This window comes from Oryzias melastigma, linkage group LG7, assembly GCF_002922805.2.
Source record: "Oryzias melastigma strain HK-1 linkage group LG7, ASM292280v2, whole genome shotgun sequence".
Lineage (NCBI taxonomy): Eukaryota > Metazoa > Chordata > Actinopteri > Beloniformes > Adrianichthyidae > Oryzias > Oryzias melastigma.
The window spans coordinates 15,514,131-15,531,052 of record NC_050518.1 but is presented as its reverse complement, the minus strand read 5'-3'; the positions used below and the strand labels follow the sequence as shown (position 1 = coordinate 15,531,052).

At 39.2% G+C, this 16,922-nt stretch overlaps 1 protein-coding gene across 3 annotated transcripts in view; it reads left to right on the top strand.

Moving 5' to 3' along the window:
* scube3 (signal peptide, CUB domain, EGF-like 3) overlaps window positions 1-16,922 on the top strand; it is a 105,278-nt gene that overhangs the window by 34,403 nt on the left and 53,953 nt on the right. For all 3 annotated transcript variants that reach the window (XR_002921367.2, XM_024292314.2, XM_024292315.2), the window contains exons 3-4: window positions 3,453-3,578; window positions 13,596-13,730. Coding sequence is in view for 2 of the 3 variants with exons in the window: in XM_024292314.2 (XP_024148082.1) it covers window positions 3,453-3,578; window positions 13,596-13,730 (261 nt within the window). In the remaining variant the exon portion in view is untranslated. The remainder of the gene's footprint in view (window positions 1-3,452; window positions 3,579-13,595; window positions 13,731-16,922) is intronic.

Genomic DNA, 16,922 nt, shown 5'->3' with positions numbered 1-16,922 from the left:
ACAACTGTTTTTGCAGCCCTTTTTCTCTGTCCAAACCCTGAGGATCATTATACCCAATCAATTTTACAATTTATGTTACAAAACCATATTTCACAATGGCACTTTTTTTTTCTTTTTTTTTTAAGCCTTATTATTCCTTCAGGTGGTTGACTGGAGGCTTTTGGTGGATTTCTGCCAATTTGATTATGACAAAAAGATTTCTATATAAGTATATTGTATCATAAATATCATAATTTTTAGCTTTTGTGTTAAAGAAAAAGAATAAATGTATTTATATTGCACTTTTCACAAGTAAAAACCGCAAAGTGCTTCACAAGACATCATTAAAAACACAATAAAAATGTGATAAAATAGGATAAAATAAAAAAAAACGGCATAATTAAAAAACAGAATAGATGTAAAAAGGTAGTAAACAGATACAAGTTAACTAAGAAGCATCTCTGAATAGAAAAGTCTTAAGAAGCTTTTTAAAAGAACCAACCGATTCAGTCATACGGAGGGTCAGTGGCGGGGCATTCCAGAGTTTGGGGGCTACTGCTTGAAAGGACAGGTCTCCACGTGTTTTAAATTTTATTGTAGGGATTTTGAGAAGATTTTGATGTGAGGACCGAAGAGAATGGGTAGAGGTATAACATCAGATCAGAAATATACAGCATTTGGGAGCCTGTCCTTTTAGAGCATTAAAAGTTAAAACAAAGATTATAAAATCAATTATAAATTTGAGTGGTAGCCAAAGTAGATAAAATAAAACCAGGGTGTGTTCTCTTCTGTTGGCTCCTGTTAAAAGCCACATTTTGGACAAGATTTTGACAAGAATCAGAGTTTCGGTTTTCAGCAGCTTCAATTGAAGGCAGTTTTTGGAGACCCAGTCTTGGATAGAGGAGACACAATTCAGCAATTGTGTAATTTTGAATAGCTCTGATTTGTTAAGTGAACAATAAATTTGAATGTCATCTGCATAATAATAATAATGTATAAATCAGGGCTCCCCAAACTTTTTCTTGTGAGGGCCACACAACTGTTTTCTTTTCTGATGGGGGGCCAAAGGTCCTTTTGTAGGCTAACAGAAAAAGCGTAACAATCACAGGGTGTCTAAACGTAAACATTAATGGTTTTCCAGAAAGCCACACGTAGCCAATTTTTAAATAAATTATTTCTGTATTCTTCACAGAAAAAAAGAATAGTAAAATATATTGAAAAGTAAACCAATTACTGGTCTTTCCTTTCCCGTCACAGGTGAGACTGTGGAAGGGTGGAATAAAAAGTCACGTTCTATGTGGGTCTCTATCGGCCAGAGTGACCAAAAAAACCCAAATAATTCGTTTTTGATATTGTTTGGGGGGTCAAGTCAAATGTGGAGCCGGGCAGCATCCGGCCTACGGGCCGTAGTTTGGGGACCCCTGCTGTATATCAACCCCAAAACTTTTATGTAAATCATTGAATCCTATTTTATTGTTCTTGTGACAGATCTTCTCCTTAAAAAAAAAACAAAACTTTATTCTATTATTATTATTATTATTATCATTACATTACAACAATTAAGGACAAAAATAATGATCACTACTTTCTTAAAAACAGAGTAGAGGGACAATAAACCTGCTTTTTTTCCACTACAGGGAGCAAAATTGCTTCTTTGCTGGACAGTAGCCTTAAGCATGGAACCCTGACAATGTGGTTCCTCAGAGTCTCCAAGAGAAAACAAAAGAATGTACTGACTCTTCAGTCAAGCATTAATCAAACACAAATCCCAACCCCTTTTGGACAGATGTGAAAACAGCAATAACTCAAGGCTGACACAGCTAGAATTAATGCTGACATGAAAGGTAAAAATTTCAAGTCCAAGTGTACGGACCTTGACAAGTGTTAAGAGACACAAGGCTGTAATTTCTGATTATGGTGCTTTGGCCTGAAACTGAGAAAAAGGTTCTGAAAGCCTAAAAGGCAGAATTTTTTTTGGATAATGAGAGAAGACTTACGTTAGCTAACCTGAATAACTATTTTAAAATCATACGGTTGTTTCTGAACTGTGGTTTTGTCATTTTTGAACATCCAAACATAAAACAGTCGGAGGAGCAGAAACAACTATAATTTGGTAGTTGATGTTAAGGAATTGCCAAGAAATATGTGATTCTGGGCTGTAATACAAGTCATGGACAGATTTTATGGAAATGAATGAGGAAGGATTTAAAGAATGTTTTCAATTGTCTTTTTATGGGTCTCTTGTCAAGTTCAATTAAATCCTGAGAGAGGAAGCTTCAGAATGGAACATCAAGGATCATCTGCATCAAATGGACCAGTAAAGTGCTGAACCGTGTTCTGGGTTAGCCCTTTGTGGGTAGCTACAGTAGATGCCCTTCAACAGTCATTATGACTCTAAAGTGCATGGGCATATGCTGACATATCAGTCTACTATCTATTTTTTAGTATCTGCTTCTCTCTTAGGGCATATTTATACAAAATTAACAAAAGTATCCAATGAATGAGATTAGTCAAGTAAAAACTATAGATGTGAATAATGTGACTTATAATTTATTTCAATTTTTTTTTAATTTTTTTTTATTTTTTTTTTAGAAAGATGACCATATATACATGTTTTTTTTTATTTTTATTTATTGATAGTTGAAAGTCTTGCCAATGACTTTTTCCCCTGACAGGGACATTTTTATGTCCCACACAGAACAAACCATTTTTGACATGTTTACATCCTGCCAACAGTGAAATTCCAATGCTTTGGCATGAATCTGCTCATTTTAGGGGTACTGCCGTAAATGTAGCATAAAGCTTTGGCTGAAAGCTTCAAAATGAAACATGGCATGCGGCCAAGTCACACCGAAGCAGGGACTGTGCTAATTGACACAGCTGTTTTGTTTTCTAAAGTACTCCTAGGAGGGAGTCAAAAAAGGTTACATAAGCTCTATAAACTTTTAAATGCTTTAGGTGTATAAAGTATTTTGTTGCAGTGATTATTACTAAAAAAAAGAAAAAATGTGGCTGCATTTGGAGTTTAAGTTTTAGTGAGGCAACACTAGCTAGCTAGCTTACATAATAGCTTAGCATACTGGAACATGCTAACACTTTGAAGTCATTTTTAAATTGAAAACGATTTTTACTTGGGATTGAAATAGTACATAGTACTTTGGCAAACATTTTATTGTCCCATTTTACTCAAGGGAAACATCAGAAGTTAAAGTAATAAATGAAGTGTTTCTGTTAAAAATAAAAATATAATAAAATCTTTGAGGCATGAATTCTGATGTAAATCATCCATTTGAAAACAAGAGCTCAGTGTTAAGACTGGGAGAATACAAAAAACACACCTGATAATTGACATTTCAATTCAATTGACAAATATTTTAAAGGGTAAATTTACGAACATACTTTATTCCCTGCTAAGATGAACATTGTTTTAGCAACTTTTTGTCAGAGGATCATCTTCTTTTCTCTCTTTCTAGATGTTGATGAGTGTGCAACAGAGTACAACGGTGGCTGTGTCCACGAGTGCATCAACATCCCTGGAAACTATAGATGCACATGCTACGATGGCTTCCGCTTGGCGCACGATGGGCACAACTGTCTCGGTGAGTTAATACATGATGTTTGCATGTGCCGAATTCTCCTGCACTCTTCACATATAACCATAACTTAGCAATTTGAAGGGTCTTTTATCAGGAAACAGTGTAATAATTCTTCCCGGTGTGTATCAAGTGTCAAACCCAGACTGATATAGTCCATGTGGCCGCATAAATCCATCTCTATAAATCTCCAACGTCACATCGCTGATGGTAATTTATGTTTCAAAGCTCAGCAGAGCTCCTATTAGACTGGTGTTTCAGATATTCCCTTTTCACATAGCAGGTTGTGTTTTTACATGTGTTTTTACAAAAGGAGAGCTGAGACCTTTTTATAATAAGTCAGATGAAAAGGAGAAAATTTATGAAGCACTTGACCCTGAGCTGAGTGCTCTGAGTGAGCTGTCAGTTCTTTCCCATGGTTTAAAATTTCACCGGTGCGCCACTCGTTCAAGACGTGTTACACTTAAGAGGTAATGAAATTAGGGAAAATATTGCTCTCTTCCTGCTGCTGAGAGCTGAGACATTATCCTCCCACCCCCAGTCTGTTTTTCTGTCTTTCTTCTTCTCCCCCATCCACCCACCATTCTTGTTTCGTTTTGAAACCCCTCAAGTCAAATCATGTCTCTTCTCAGAAATCGTCTCCCTTTGGGCTTTATATTCAGCATAATGTATTTCAATTGGTGCTTAAAACCTTGATTCTTGCTGTACATTTTCTTTCCCTTTATATAAAAATAAAGATTTCCCAGTCACAACACAAAAAGTGTATCGACATGAAGTAATGAGTCACTGGTGACGGAGGCTTTAAAGCAACACTGTTGGATCCACACTCACAAAACCCACATACCTGAATTGAATGTTAAGCTGGGATAAAGATATACTCAATAAAAGCCTTCACGTCGGGATATTAATATTAAATCTGTTCTGACTCAGCGATGAACCCGTGTCGCTGAAGTAGTTGTCTTTTCTTTGCTTCCATTTCACTCCCAGCCTCTTCATCAGTTGTACATACACTGTAAAGCCAGCCTATTTTCCAAGTCATTTAGCAATGGCGTTCAGCTCTACACGGATCATTTGCCGCGCCGCGGATCAGCTCCCGCTTTGCGTGCAGGTGTGTAATTGCAATATTTGGTTGTTTGGCCTCTCCTGTTGCGTCAAACAGAGATGTGTCAATCGATCTCTGTGATATTTTGTCATTGCAGTGTATTTATGTCTTGAAACAACCGTCTTATAAGTGGGAAAGGACTGGAAAAAAAAGTTTGAAAAATCTCTTTCTATAAACGTCTGATCACTGAAACAGCTAAGTACAAATCTCAGCTTTTATATCCAGTTCTCAAAGTTCGAGATGCATTATAGTTTATTTATTTATTCATTACACATCCCCATTAGTTGCAACTATTGTCCAAACATTTTTTAAACCTTTTATATTTATCGATATACATACAAGTATTAAAATATACAAATATTCAAACTAAAGTTATAACAAACAATCTTCACAAAAATGAATGTGATTCTTGCCTACCAACCTCTCACACAACCCAATATAATGGCATTGCTCCACATTATTAAGACCCACTCTTATGAAAAACGTGTTTTTGGTGTTTTTAACATATTATCATGACATTTTTTCTAACAATGAAGGGCATATAAAAAGAAAATTAAGCTTAAAAATGTATTTCTGAGTATTTTTGGTTCAAATCATTGTGAATCAGGAGCAGACAAAAAACTGCAATTTGAGAAAGATTATATTCTGATGCATCCACTTGCAGACAAATAGATCCATGTTCGTCTTTGTTTTCCTCTTCTGAGATGTGGAGGCGGGCTTACTCTGTGTCTGCAGTAACCAATTTTGGCTAAAAGGGGGATAAATTGAATTAAAAGACCACTGTGAATACTTTGAACCATTTTTACACCTCTCTGCTTCAGAAACAATCAGGGCAGGAAGAGGTATAGAGGAAGTTTCATGTCGAAGCCCCAGCTTCCTTTCCCAGATTTAAGCTCATTTTGGCTACTGAGGAAAGATTAGTCTGTCTAGTCACTCTAAGCAGCTGGTTCCCAGATGAGGTCAGATCTTATGGTCCAGATGTCCCAGAAGTCGAGGAAGAGACAGTCACCTGATCCTCAAAAGTTCCTTCAGTTTAGTGTGTCCAAACCTTGAGGTGGTTTACCACATATTGATCTTTCGCAAGGCTCCAGTGATTTCATTTATTGTTGTTCTGCCTCTGAGTGGGCAACGGTGTGTGGGACTGTTGCTACAGTGACACAAGTCAGGCCAGTGTGCACGCATCCCTGGTCACATATTTTTTGTTTGCTAGCTGCTGCACGCGCCACACAGCCCCATGTAATTGGACGTGTTGGCAGCATAATGACATTGTGCAGAGTCAAAAGGCGGCGGAGCGCTGTCGGGAGCGCTGTGGATTCTCAGGTCCCCTTTCTGTTTGCCCGAAACCCCACAAAGATGTCAGAGAGCCAGCAGGGTGGAAGCAATGCAATATCAAAGTGCTCTGCTTGTGTCAGAGCCCAGAGAGAGATGTCACTCACAGTGTAATTTCACTCCCAGTGAGCTATTGTACCTTCTCAAAATTTGCACCATGAGAAGCGCTGAAGCATGTAAGAGCTTAATTACATATCTTATAAAGGTCATGACTTTATCTCTCGGAGGTGAGGGAATAAGGGCACTTAATTGCATCACATCTTGCACGGTGAAGCTGTACGACTTCTTTTTTTTTTTTTTTTTAAAGCTGAAGGAAAAACAGTGGAATCGGTGTCAATTTAATCCAAAACACACATCCTCTTTACAATGAAAACCAGATGCAGGAAGGCCATTAGTTCCCCACTGTAGCACCAGCATCCCCACATTTATGACCTGTGTGTTTTGGTTAAGGTCCCACAGAAACCCCATTTCACTCTCATCATTGCTAGTTTGTTAAGCTCCACTCAAGTAGCTTAATAGCAAGAGCATCTGCGCAAATACTCCCTTTCCTCGCGACCACAAATGATAGCATTTCACTTCTATCTGGAGAAAAAAAAAGAAAAACACAAATAAAAAAATCATTTTGCTACCATGTGATGAAATGTCACAGAGGCATGCGGCCTGAGAGTGACTCACTTGGGGAAAACAAAGGCAAAATAAGGCTCTGTTTAGCTTTATTAATTTTGCGGGATAACTAAATGCAGCCATCACATTATGTGCATAAGCACAACTTAGCAGGCCATATTCATTTGATTTGTATTGACCAACACTGATTTGGTTTGTATTGATTGAGCGGGGCTCAATTTGCAGTGCAGTCTATGGGGAAATGAATGCCCTTTTACTTTAACCTTCCCCAGAGAGGTAATCCATGATACAAAAGCAGCACAATATAGCTCTGGAAGGGGCTTTGAGGATGTAGGAGCTTAAAGAAAGGTCATTTCACTTAATGCAGAAAGGTTTTCTTCTGTCATTCTGTGAGGCCGCCTTAACAAATGGGAAGCTTTCGATTGATGTACTGTTCAATATTTTTTTTTTTGGAGCTTTGCTTCAGTTTTTGCTTAAATTGGGCACTAAATATTTGTTTTAAAAGGATAAAAGGTAGAATGACTTTACAAAATATACAATTTCTAGTCTCCACTCATTCAGCTGATATATTAAGTAATTGCTTCCTTTTTTAAAACCTTTTTTTTCTGTTGGTAGTACCTTTAAGTTTTGTTTAAGGACTCTAATTTAATTAAAGAGACAGTCAACATAAATAGGAGCAAAACACAGAAAATAACGATTATATATCTGTGAAGCTACTTTCACGGCACATTCAAGAAGACATTATTAGCATGTTGTGTTTACACTGGACTGGTCTACCCAATACTAGCACGCGTACTCACTGGTGTTAAATGTCAAAGTGGTGCAAATGTAATGAATCTTGCTCCAGGCTTTTTCTTTCACAGTTTTATTCTGATATATGAAAGACTTGGTGTCATGGAATTCCATCGAGGCACAAACCACAATCATTAATTTCTCCTCCATCATTCAATTTCAAATGCTTGGAACCTCTTGAATTAAAAAAGGACGCCATCCAAATGTCACTACCAACTGGTTTGACTCTCATGACGCGTTCAATGAGCCCAAAAACAATCGTAAAAAATGTGTGTGAGTGCGAGACTTTTGAACGCGGAAGCCGGAACGCACATTTACGCCTGTTAACAAAAACTTTTCAGTGGAAGAAGCCGCTTGAACGTGTGTCACCGAGGTTTGGGTGAACATTTACAACCAGCTTCCTGTCATTTAGACTAGGGGTCCCCAAACTACGCCTGCAGGCCGGATTCAACCCATCTCCACATTTGGCCCGACCCCCGAACAATATCAGAAAACCATGATTTTAATTTTTTTTTTCCCAGTCTGGCCATGCAATTGAGACCCACACAGAATGTAACTTTTTATTTGGTAGTTTTGAACTTTGAGAGTTTAAACATGAGAGAAAAGTGTGAAAATGTTCATGTTTAAAGTGTGTAGTGATGAGTTTTACATCTGTAATCCTAATTCGTGAATTTCACCTTCAGAAGTTACTTTTAGAGCATAACAGAACATAAATGAGTTAACACTGTTCTTGTGAAAATGTATATATGTCTAGCTGCAGCAGAAAATAAAAGAATTAGACTTTTTCATGAGACTATTTCATTAAAAGGATTATTTTTTATTTTTTTCTGTGAAGATCTCAGAAAGGGTTATAAATTATTGGTCACATGTCACTTTCTGGAAAACCCGAGATGCTTTAGTTTAGACACACCCTGTAAATTTTACACCTCTTTGTTTAGCCTAGAAACTGACCCGGCCCCCCATTAGAGAAAAATCAGTTACAAGAAAAAGTTTAGACTTTATAATGCTGTGCTACTTTCCAGGTTAGGACATCACATTTGTTTATTAGCTTCCAGTTGTAGATGTTTTATTCAATCTATAGACCCAGTTTGAGATATCTGTGCGGTGAGGAGCCCTTGTTTTGTTGTGACATGCACAGAGCTGGTCCGAACACACGAACGGAGGAAAGTAGCTGGAGTGATGAGGTAAGGATAGATTTGAGATTGGTGCATTAGCCGGCTCCTGTAGACTATCATTCTCTCTCTCTCAGGATTGCTAAGCCCCATCCACCATGAAATGAACAATTCCAGCTGAGCCTACTGGCAGGAAGGAAACCCAAACCTGCGATTGGGCTTAGCACATGTAAGCACTGAGCTGACTGGAAGCCGTCAGATGTCAAAGCAGAGCTGCTTGTCTCCTTGGCATAACGTTAACGTTTATCCAGGGTTTATGTTGTTAAAATACTTCCAGACGTGCTGAAAGAACAGAAGAAAACCCTTCGATTTGATCTCAGCACATCATTTTTGTTTATAATTGGATTCGGGATTGTAGCTAAATCTGTTACCTTGGATACAGACCCGGGGTCAAAAGAGCTTCAGTTCAGTCACAGCTCTATTATTTTCACCTGAGTAATAGCATCAAAATCAATCCTCTCTGATCACATAAAACGCTTCGGTAAACGCAGGTTTTGTTTACTTAGGAGATGAGAATCAATGAGGTGCAGAGAAACGGAGAGTCAGACAAGCAGGAAACACAGCAAACTTTTAAAAACTCAATACCCGTGTGTGTCTTCTGGTAAAATAAAGTGTTTCATTTGGTAGAAACTGCTATGTCTGTTTTTAAGCAAGAAAATACTTGTTTTTCTTATTTTTTTTTTTATAAAAAGGGTACACAGCATGAAAAAAGAAAGGCTTTTTGTATGGGGATTAGCCTGTCTGATAGCTAACCAGCTAACCTGAGTGTTGTTAGTATTTTTCATACTATAAGTTATATTATAAGTTACAGCTGACAAGAAATGCATAATAAAGAAGAAAAAAATCACATATAAGTCGCACTCACACTGGAGTATAAAGCCTAGTTTCCACTGAGAGCTTCGGTATGTTACAGTAAGGAGTGGTACCAGTGCTGGGCGTGTATATGACTATATATCACGTGGATGATAGAAAAGTGTATACCGTGTCATTTCTCTATTTGTTTATTTTTATTGCAGAACTTTGTGCAAAAAAATATTTTCCTAAGAAACTTGAAACTGTTGTGCACTTTGAAAAAAACTTTCTCATTTGTGACAATTCAGTTACATGTTCCTTGAAAAAAAAGAAATAGAGAAAAGTAAGTAATTACACTTTTTTCAATTTTTTTTCAGAGAATAACCAAAAATATACTTTATTTTGGTATATCATGACATATATCGTTATTGTGATATAAAATAATTTATATCCTGATACACAATTTTTTCCATATCACCCAGCACTAAGTGGTTACCGTACAGTCCTGTTAATTCTGGCGAGCGTTTCCACTTAGTTAAGCCTCGCTTTCTTTGAGCGTTTTCTGTGTATGATCTTTATGCATGAAGCTAGCTCACCCTGTATCGCACCGTCGCCAAGACTGCCAACGAATGTTTGCAGTTCCACCGTAGATCAGGCCTTTCTGTAGTTTGGAGGCCTTTCCAATACAAACTCGTGGACAAAAGAGTATACAGGAAACTGTAAAAAACCTGAAGGCTTGCTAACATTGAAAACTTTAGCTTAAACTTTAGCTTTCTATTGTCGTCATCCCTTTCTGCCAATCAACAGGTGGCTACAATGGACCTACAACCGATCGGGTTCGGTACTGTTTAATGGGTCCATTTAACAATGGAAACGTTTGAAAGACCGGACGTACCGGACCGCACCGCTCAGTGGAAGCTAGGCTTACGTGCTTCGGAACAAATCCACCAAGCTCTGCGAAATGCTGTGTTCACACCAAACGTAACTCACATTTCAAATTTGCGTCCGCTCCCTCTTTTTCGTCAAATTTTAAACTTATCTAAAAATATGTTCTCGTTGCTTGAGGGAGATGCTACCATAAAGTTTTTAGCCTCATTCCTACAGGGAAGCGTATACTGTATTTTTTGCATACAATACACAGAAGACAGAGATGATATCTACAAAAGCATTGGTAATCTTTTCTCAATCATTCAGTCTTTTTTTTATTTTTTTTTATTTACCTTCTATTGTTGGAGCTTCATCTGAATAACGATGCTCTCTTACATGTCTCTGTAATAATGTCTCAATTCAAATGAGACAAATATCTTAAGTTCAGGTGGAGATCAATCACATTTTCCCCCATGTTTGTTTTTGATGGCACTTCTTCTTCTGTGTTTCTGTCAGTAGCAAATACTAATATACAGACATTTACAGTGCCCTCTAGTGGTTGTTAGTGGGGAAACAATTCCAAAGTGCAACCTGTTGATAGTAACAACAAATATCTGAGCCAATATTTATTTTATAAAAATCACATACAAGTCGTTCCTGAATATAAGTCACGCCCCTTGCCAAACTATGCAAAAAAAACATGACTTACACCAAAAATAAGACTTTCCTCCTTCTCTTGATAGAGTTAATTTGACCATTTTCAAGCTAAAGCCTCCTCTTGAGCATCCGTCTTGTTATAGTCAAAAAATGTCTGACTGGTGCAAATTAAAAGCCTAAAAAGGCCAGTATTTGTCTACTTACGTCCTTGTCTCTGGTCTGTCTGGACCACAGAGAGAGTTCTCTCTGATCCACAGCAGTGGGATGGATGCACAAGCTTTGATGACAAACACCAGCAGTTTTTCACTCTCGCCTCCCTTAAAAAAAATGTCAGTCAGCAAAAAAAAAAAAAAAAAAAAAAAACTACCTCCAAAAAGAACTGCAGTGTTAAGAATTTGTCCAAAACGAGGGTTTGGGAGTTTCTGTAAGGCAACCATCATGTTTACATGGCTCTAAAACTCTGCGCAAGGCCAAATGTTATATATACAGTCAAGGCTATCTCAGAAACCAGGGGACACGGCCTCGGCAAACACAGCCAATCTCTTAATCTCTCTCCATTTGAACACTCGTTTTTCCCTTCATGTCCTCAAGTGGAGCAAGGTTAGAGCACAGTCGTGTCTCATTTTTCAGAGGTGAGGCAGCCCTTTTAACTTGATTAAAACATTTTTTCCCATCCTCTGGAGAATTAGAGAAAAAAAAAAGTTTAAATTCCAAATAACATGAGCACTTCTCTTGGCCAAGCCAGAAACCCTTTCCGCTTGGAAATATTTGCTTTGGAAGCCAGCCTTGCCCAGCGCACAACACAGGCAATTATGGGAGCTATTTAAACAAGAGAGATCTACTGACAGCCGACGCCTCATTTGAGGGGTTGAAGGAATCAGGAAATGAAACCTTCATTGATGCGCTGAGGGTATGGAAAGAGAACTCCCCCTGGGCCCTCTGAGGCTGGTTGCACATCTCATGGGGTATTTTTTAGGGGTTGAGAACCCTACTATTTACGTATCCTTTATACATTTGCATTTTTTTTGGTTTGTGGGTGCTCTGAAGTGAGACGAGGTAAAGGTTTCTCTGCATTTATATATTAGGCTACTTTGCTGTTACTTGTGGGGGTTGTAGATACTTGCTAACAATTTATCTGTAAAGGTGCAGCTGCAGAATCCTACCAGCTTTCCTCAGTTCCAGTGTCCTTTCCTCTGGGGCTGCCACTTTCATGATAAAGCAATTGGACCACAAATAGTTCTTCTTTTACTTTCTCTTGAGTTTAACTCTGCTCCATTTATTTGCAATGGGATGTTTTCCCATCAGTTTTGACCAACACAACACATTGTTTTTGTTGGAAAATGCAATTTTTCTAATGAAATGTGAGAACAGGTCAGCACTCCTGGCAAGCTGACAAGGGTCCCGGTGCTCACTCCTGTCAGCTCCAAAAGTTTCTGTCCAGTCAGATATTACTTTCTACTTACTATGGTGACATGTGTGTGAATTCCTGTAGGGAAAACGGGAGAAAGAAGGCGACTGAAGTTTAATTTCTAACATTTTCCCGAGCTGAGAATTCCCTAGAAAGGAAACCTAATCCAGAGGCCTTCTCACTCTGGACAAACAGACAGTATATTAGTTTCGCATTACAGTTTATTAAAAGAAACCTTGTGTATACAGTCGATTATTAATGCAGCAAGTGGAGGAATGGATAAGGTTCCGATGGGGCTGGCGTGAGGGACCCAGGTCTGATGCCGGAGCGTATGGCGTCATCTGAAGGGCTGCACCGGCTGGAGCCATTGTCACAACGACCCTTATGGGTGGTGAAAAATGGGCAAACCTGTACGGAAATTTCTAATTCAATTCAATTTAAATTTTCTTGCCCAATATAACAAACAGTTGTCTCATTGGGCTTCATATCAGTAATTATACTAAAACTTTCTTCATGCCATCAGATTATAAATAAAACATAAAACTGTCCCCGGTACCGGTACTGGTCCAGTCGGATTAGGAACCACTGACCAGTGTTTTTCTATGACACACTGAAAAAATGTTGAAGGAAAGACGAATTTCTTCCAAACTGAAATGACCTCAACAGCTGTCATTGGTGGTCAGTTTCCCACCTTACTCTAGCAGAATGAGGCCTCGGGCGACACTTCAGTAAATACTTAAAGTAAGCTTTACCCCAAGCACAACATGGGAAAACTCCCCCCCTCCCCTCGTCGCCCCACATTCTTCCAGCCGTGGGGTTGACAGACACTTGTCATCAGCAGGTACTCTGGCCTCGGTGGATCAGGTTTCCCTCTTGCCGCGGGATTGTGCTGCATGTGCATTTTCATGGCTTAGTGCTGCACAGTTGGAGGTTTTCAATGCTGCTCTGCTGTCAGGCACAACCAACTCTGACAGCTTAAGTCAACTTATTCATGAAATTTCAGTCAATTGTTTTGTTTTGCGTGTATTGATTGTGCTCACAGGTATTAACCTCTTCTCATTCGGGGTCACCTCCATGATTATTCTTAACATTAGTAAGAAATGACGAACTCTACTGAAGAGCCACTGCTTCATGAAGAATAGGCCCCTCTTCTTCCCGCACCTCTCCTTTGAACAAGTCACGATTTGATGCTAATCAGTTCAAATGTTTGCCATGACTCAAAGGGCCTTCATTAATTTTGTTCTTTGCTTTTGGATGTTTGTGTGTGTTTCTCTTGGCAGATGTGGATGAGTGTTCAGAGGGCAACGGCGGATGCCAGCAGATTTGTGTCAACATGATGGGGAGCTACGAGTGCCGCTGCAGAGAAGGCTTCCTCCTGAGTGACAACCAGCACACCTGCATCCAAAGACCTAAAGGTCCTTCACACGCGTGCACGCTCTCATGTGCTCACCTCTGTTTGAACAGTGTGAAAACCTGATTTCAGAGTCTGTTGTTTAGAGAAAGTATTCCGTTCAGGCTTTTAAATGTAGGTTTAAACTGGATGGGATCAACCCTAAAAAGTCTTAATAGAGGATTAAAGGGGGGAAAAAGGCTCCAGTTTGGAGGGAGAAAAAAGAGGGGGGGGATAAATCTCTTTGTGTTTTCCAGCCCAGCCTTTCAAATTGAAGCAATCTAGTGCTTGGCAGCATTTTAAGGTATCTGTGGAATGAGAGCGGCCTGCGGGGGGACTCCGAACAGAGAAAACAATTAAAGGTGTAGCCAGAGGCAGACGCACCTTTTGTTTATAGAGCAATCCTGTGGGATGGAGACATGACAGGAGAAGAGCCAACCTGCTCTGAGGCTCACTCCAACACAGCAGCAGCACTGCCGCAGACACCCCAGTTACTAAAGTGTGCAAAAAAACATGTGCAAACATGATAGCGCACACTTTATTGACTAACCGATTTGTGCGTGTTAAACAGGCAAAACCGAACGTGCACTGCATTTTGCATGTTTGCCTTTAATACCTATGGATTATGGGAGTTTTAGGCAGAAAAAATGGGAGGAGTGGATGGAAATAGATCAAAGTGCCACACACAATGTGATTTATCAAAGGTGAAGCAGGATTGCAACCACTGTCTTGTGTCTATATTTTGCACATCTGAGAGGCAGGTGCAAACTTGCACACATACATGCATATGTGACTGCAGTCATTATCTCCAGGAGGAAGAGCAGACACAATGAAAGGCAACAGGGAGAGTAAATCTTTTACTGCTCTTGCAAATGTTTTTGCACTGCCAGAAACAATGACTGTCGGGGCAAAAAAGGATTTAGTCAGCCACCAATTGTGCAAGTTCTCCCACTTAAAAGATGAGAGAGGTCTGTAATTTTCATCATGTGTATACCTCTACTATGAGAGACAAAATGGAAAAAAAAATCCAGAAAATCACATTGTCTGATTTTTAAAGAAAATAAGTATTTGGTCAATAACAAACAAGCAAGATTTTTGTCTCTTAGACCTGCAACTACTTCCGTAAGAGGAATTTCTGTCCTCCACTCGTTACCTGTATTAATTGCACCTGTTTTAACTCGTTATCTATATAAAAGACACCTGTCCACAACCTCAAACAGTCACACTCCAAACTCCACTATGACCAGAGCTGTCTAAGGACTCCAGAAACAAAATGGTTGACCTGCACCAGGCTGAGAAGACTGAATCTGCATCACTTTGGTGTGAAGAAATCAACAGTGTGAGCAATTATTAAGAAAAGGAAAACATACAAGACCACTGATAATCTCCCTTCATTTGTGGCTCCCCACAAGATCTCACCATGTTGGGTCAAAATGATCTCAAGAACGGTGAGCAAATATCCCAGAACCACACAGAGGGATCTAGTGAATGACCTGCAGAGAGCTGGGACCAAAGTAACAAAGACTACCATCAGTAACGCACTACACCGCCAGAGACTCAAATCCTGCAGTTCCAGACGTGTACCCCTGATAAAGCCAGTTCATGTGCAGGACCGTCTAAAGTTTGCTAGAGGGCATCTGGATGATCCAGAAAAGGATTGGGAGAATGTCCTATGGTCAGATGAAACTAAAATAGAACTTTTGGGTAAGAACTCTACTGTTTGGAGGAGAAAGAATGACATACCTACTGTAAAGCATGGGGGTGGAAACATCATGGTTTGGGGCTGCTTTCCAGCAAAGGGACCAGGACGACTGATCCATGTAAAAGAAAGAATGAATAGGTCCATGGATCGTTAGATATTGAGTGAAAACCTCCTTTCATTACCATTGAAGATTAAATGTGGCTGGGTCTTTCAGCATAACAACGATCTCAAACACACCCGGGTAATGAAGGAGCGGCTTTATAAGAAGCATTTCAAGGTTCTGGAGTGGCCTAGATCCAGATCCTCCAGATCTCAACCTCATAGAAAATCTTTGGAGGAGTTGAAAGTCTGTGTTGCTCAGCGACAACCCCAAAACATCACTGCTCTAGAGGAGATCTGCATGGAGGAATGGGCCAAAATACCAACAGTTTGTGAAAGCCTTGTGAAGAAAGAGTATACAACAAAGTATTGTGTTGACTTTTGTTATTTGACCAAATACATAATTTGCAAATAAATTCTTTAAAAATCAGACAATGTGATTTTCTGGACTTCTTTCTCTCATAGTTGAGGTATGATGAAAATTTCAGGCCTCTTTCACCTTTTAAGAGGGAGAACTTGGACAATTGGTGGCTGACTAAATACTTTTTTGCCCCACTGTGTCTCCTATTCAACATTGCAACCTTGGATAAGTGTTAACATCAGTAGACGTTAAATTTGTTATTAATCTTCTTTTTTTCAGTTTTCCCTTTCATTTCTAATGTCACAGTTTATCCTCAGAAGTTTCTTCGTACACAGTCCACTCTCAGCCCTTTACTGTACCCTTATCCCTCTGTGGATGGTATTGTTAGCCATCATCAGTGGCCTCAGTATCCTGCCTTAGTCCTCATATCTCAGAAAACAAGGCACAACGTGTGCAAAAGCGATGTCAGACTATCTTAAGCTGCTGTATTTGTTGCAGAAACACAGGCTTCTCGCCACTGCAGACACCGCAATTATTCCACATCCATCGACCATATAGGCAAACGCTAGATCCTCATTAAAATACTGCTGTGTGTGTGCCTGTTATTCATTGTGCAATTGTTCTTCGTTGATCACCCACAAATCCTAAACAAACAACTTGGGCAATTCATTTTCTCGCACTCTCAATTTTAGACTCTATTAGTAATCTCAGTAAACCAGGTCCTCTTTGTTCAAGCATGTTGGAAAAGTACCTCTCCAAGTTTTATCCAATGCTGAACTTGCAAAGGAGTGTGGATTTAGGTTCTATTTACTTTTTGTTAAAGTAACACTGAAATATGGAGGCGCTCACTGTACACAGAATCAGAGTTGAATCTGTTTAGGCATGCTAAAAGTCAGAGTATCTTTTAGTCGATTATTAACTGAGGGGAAAAATTTGACAGTTAAACCGTTGATCCAAAAACTGGACAGACGTAAGGATTCCAGCAGAACAAAGGAGAAGAAGACAACATCTGACCATTATTAGATTAACCAAAAGGTGGCCCTCTCTGGTTTTGA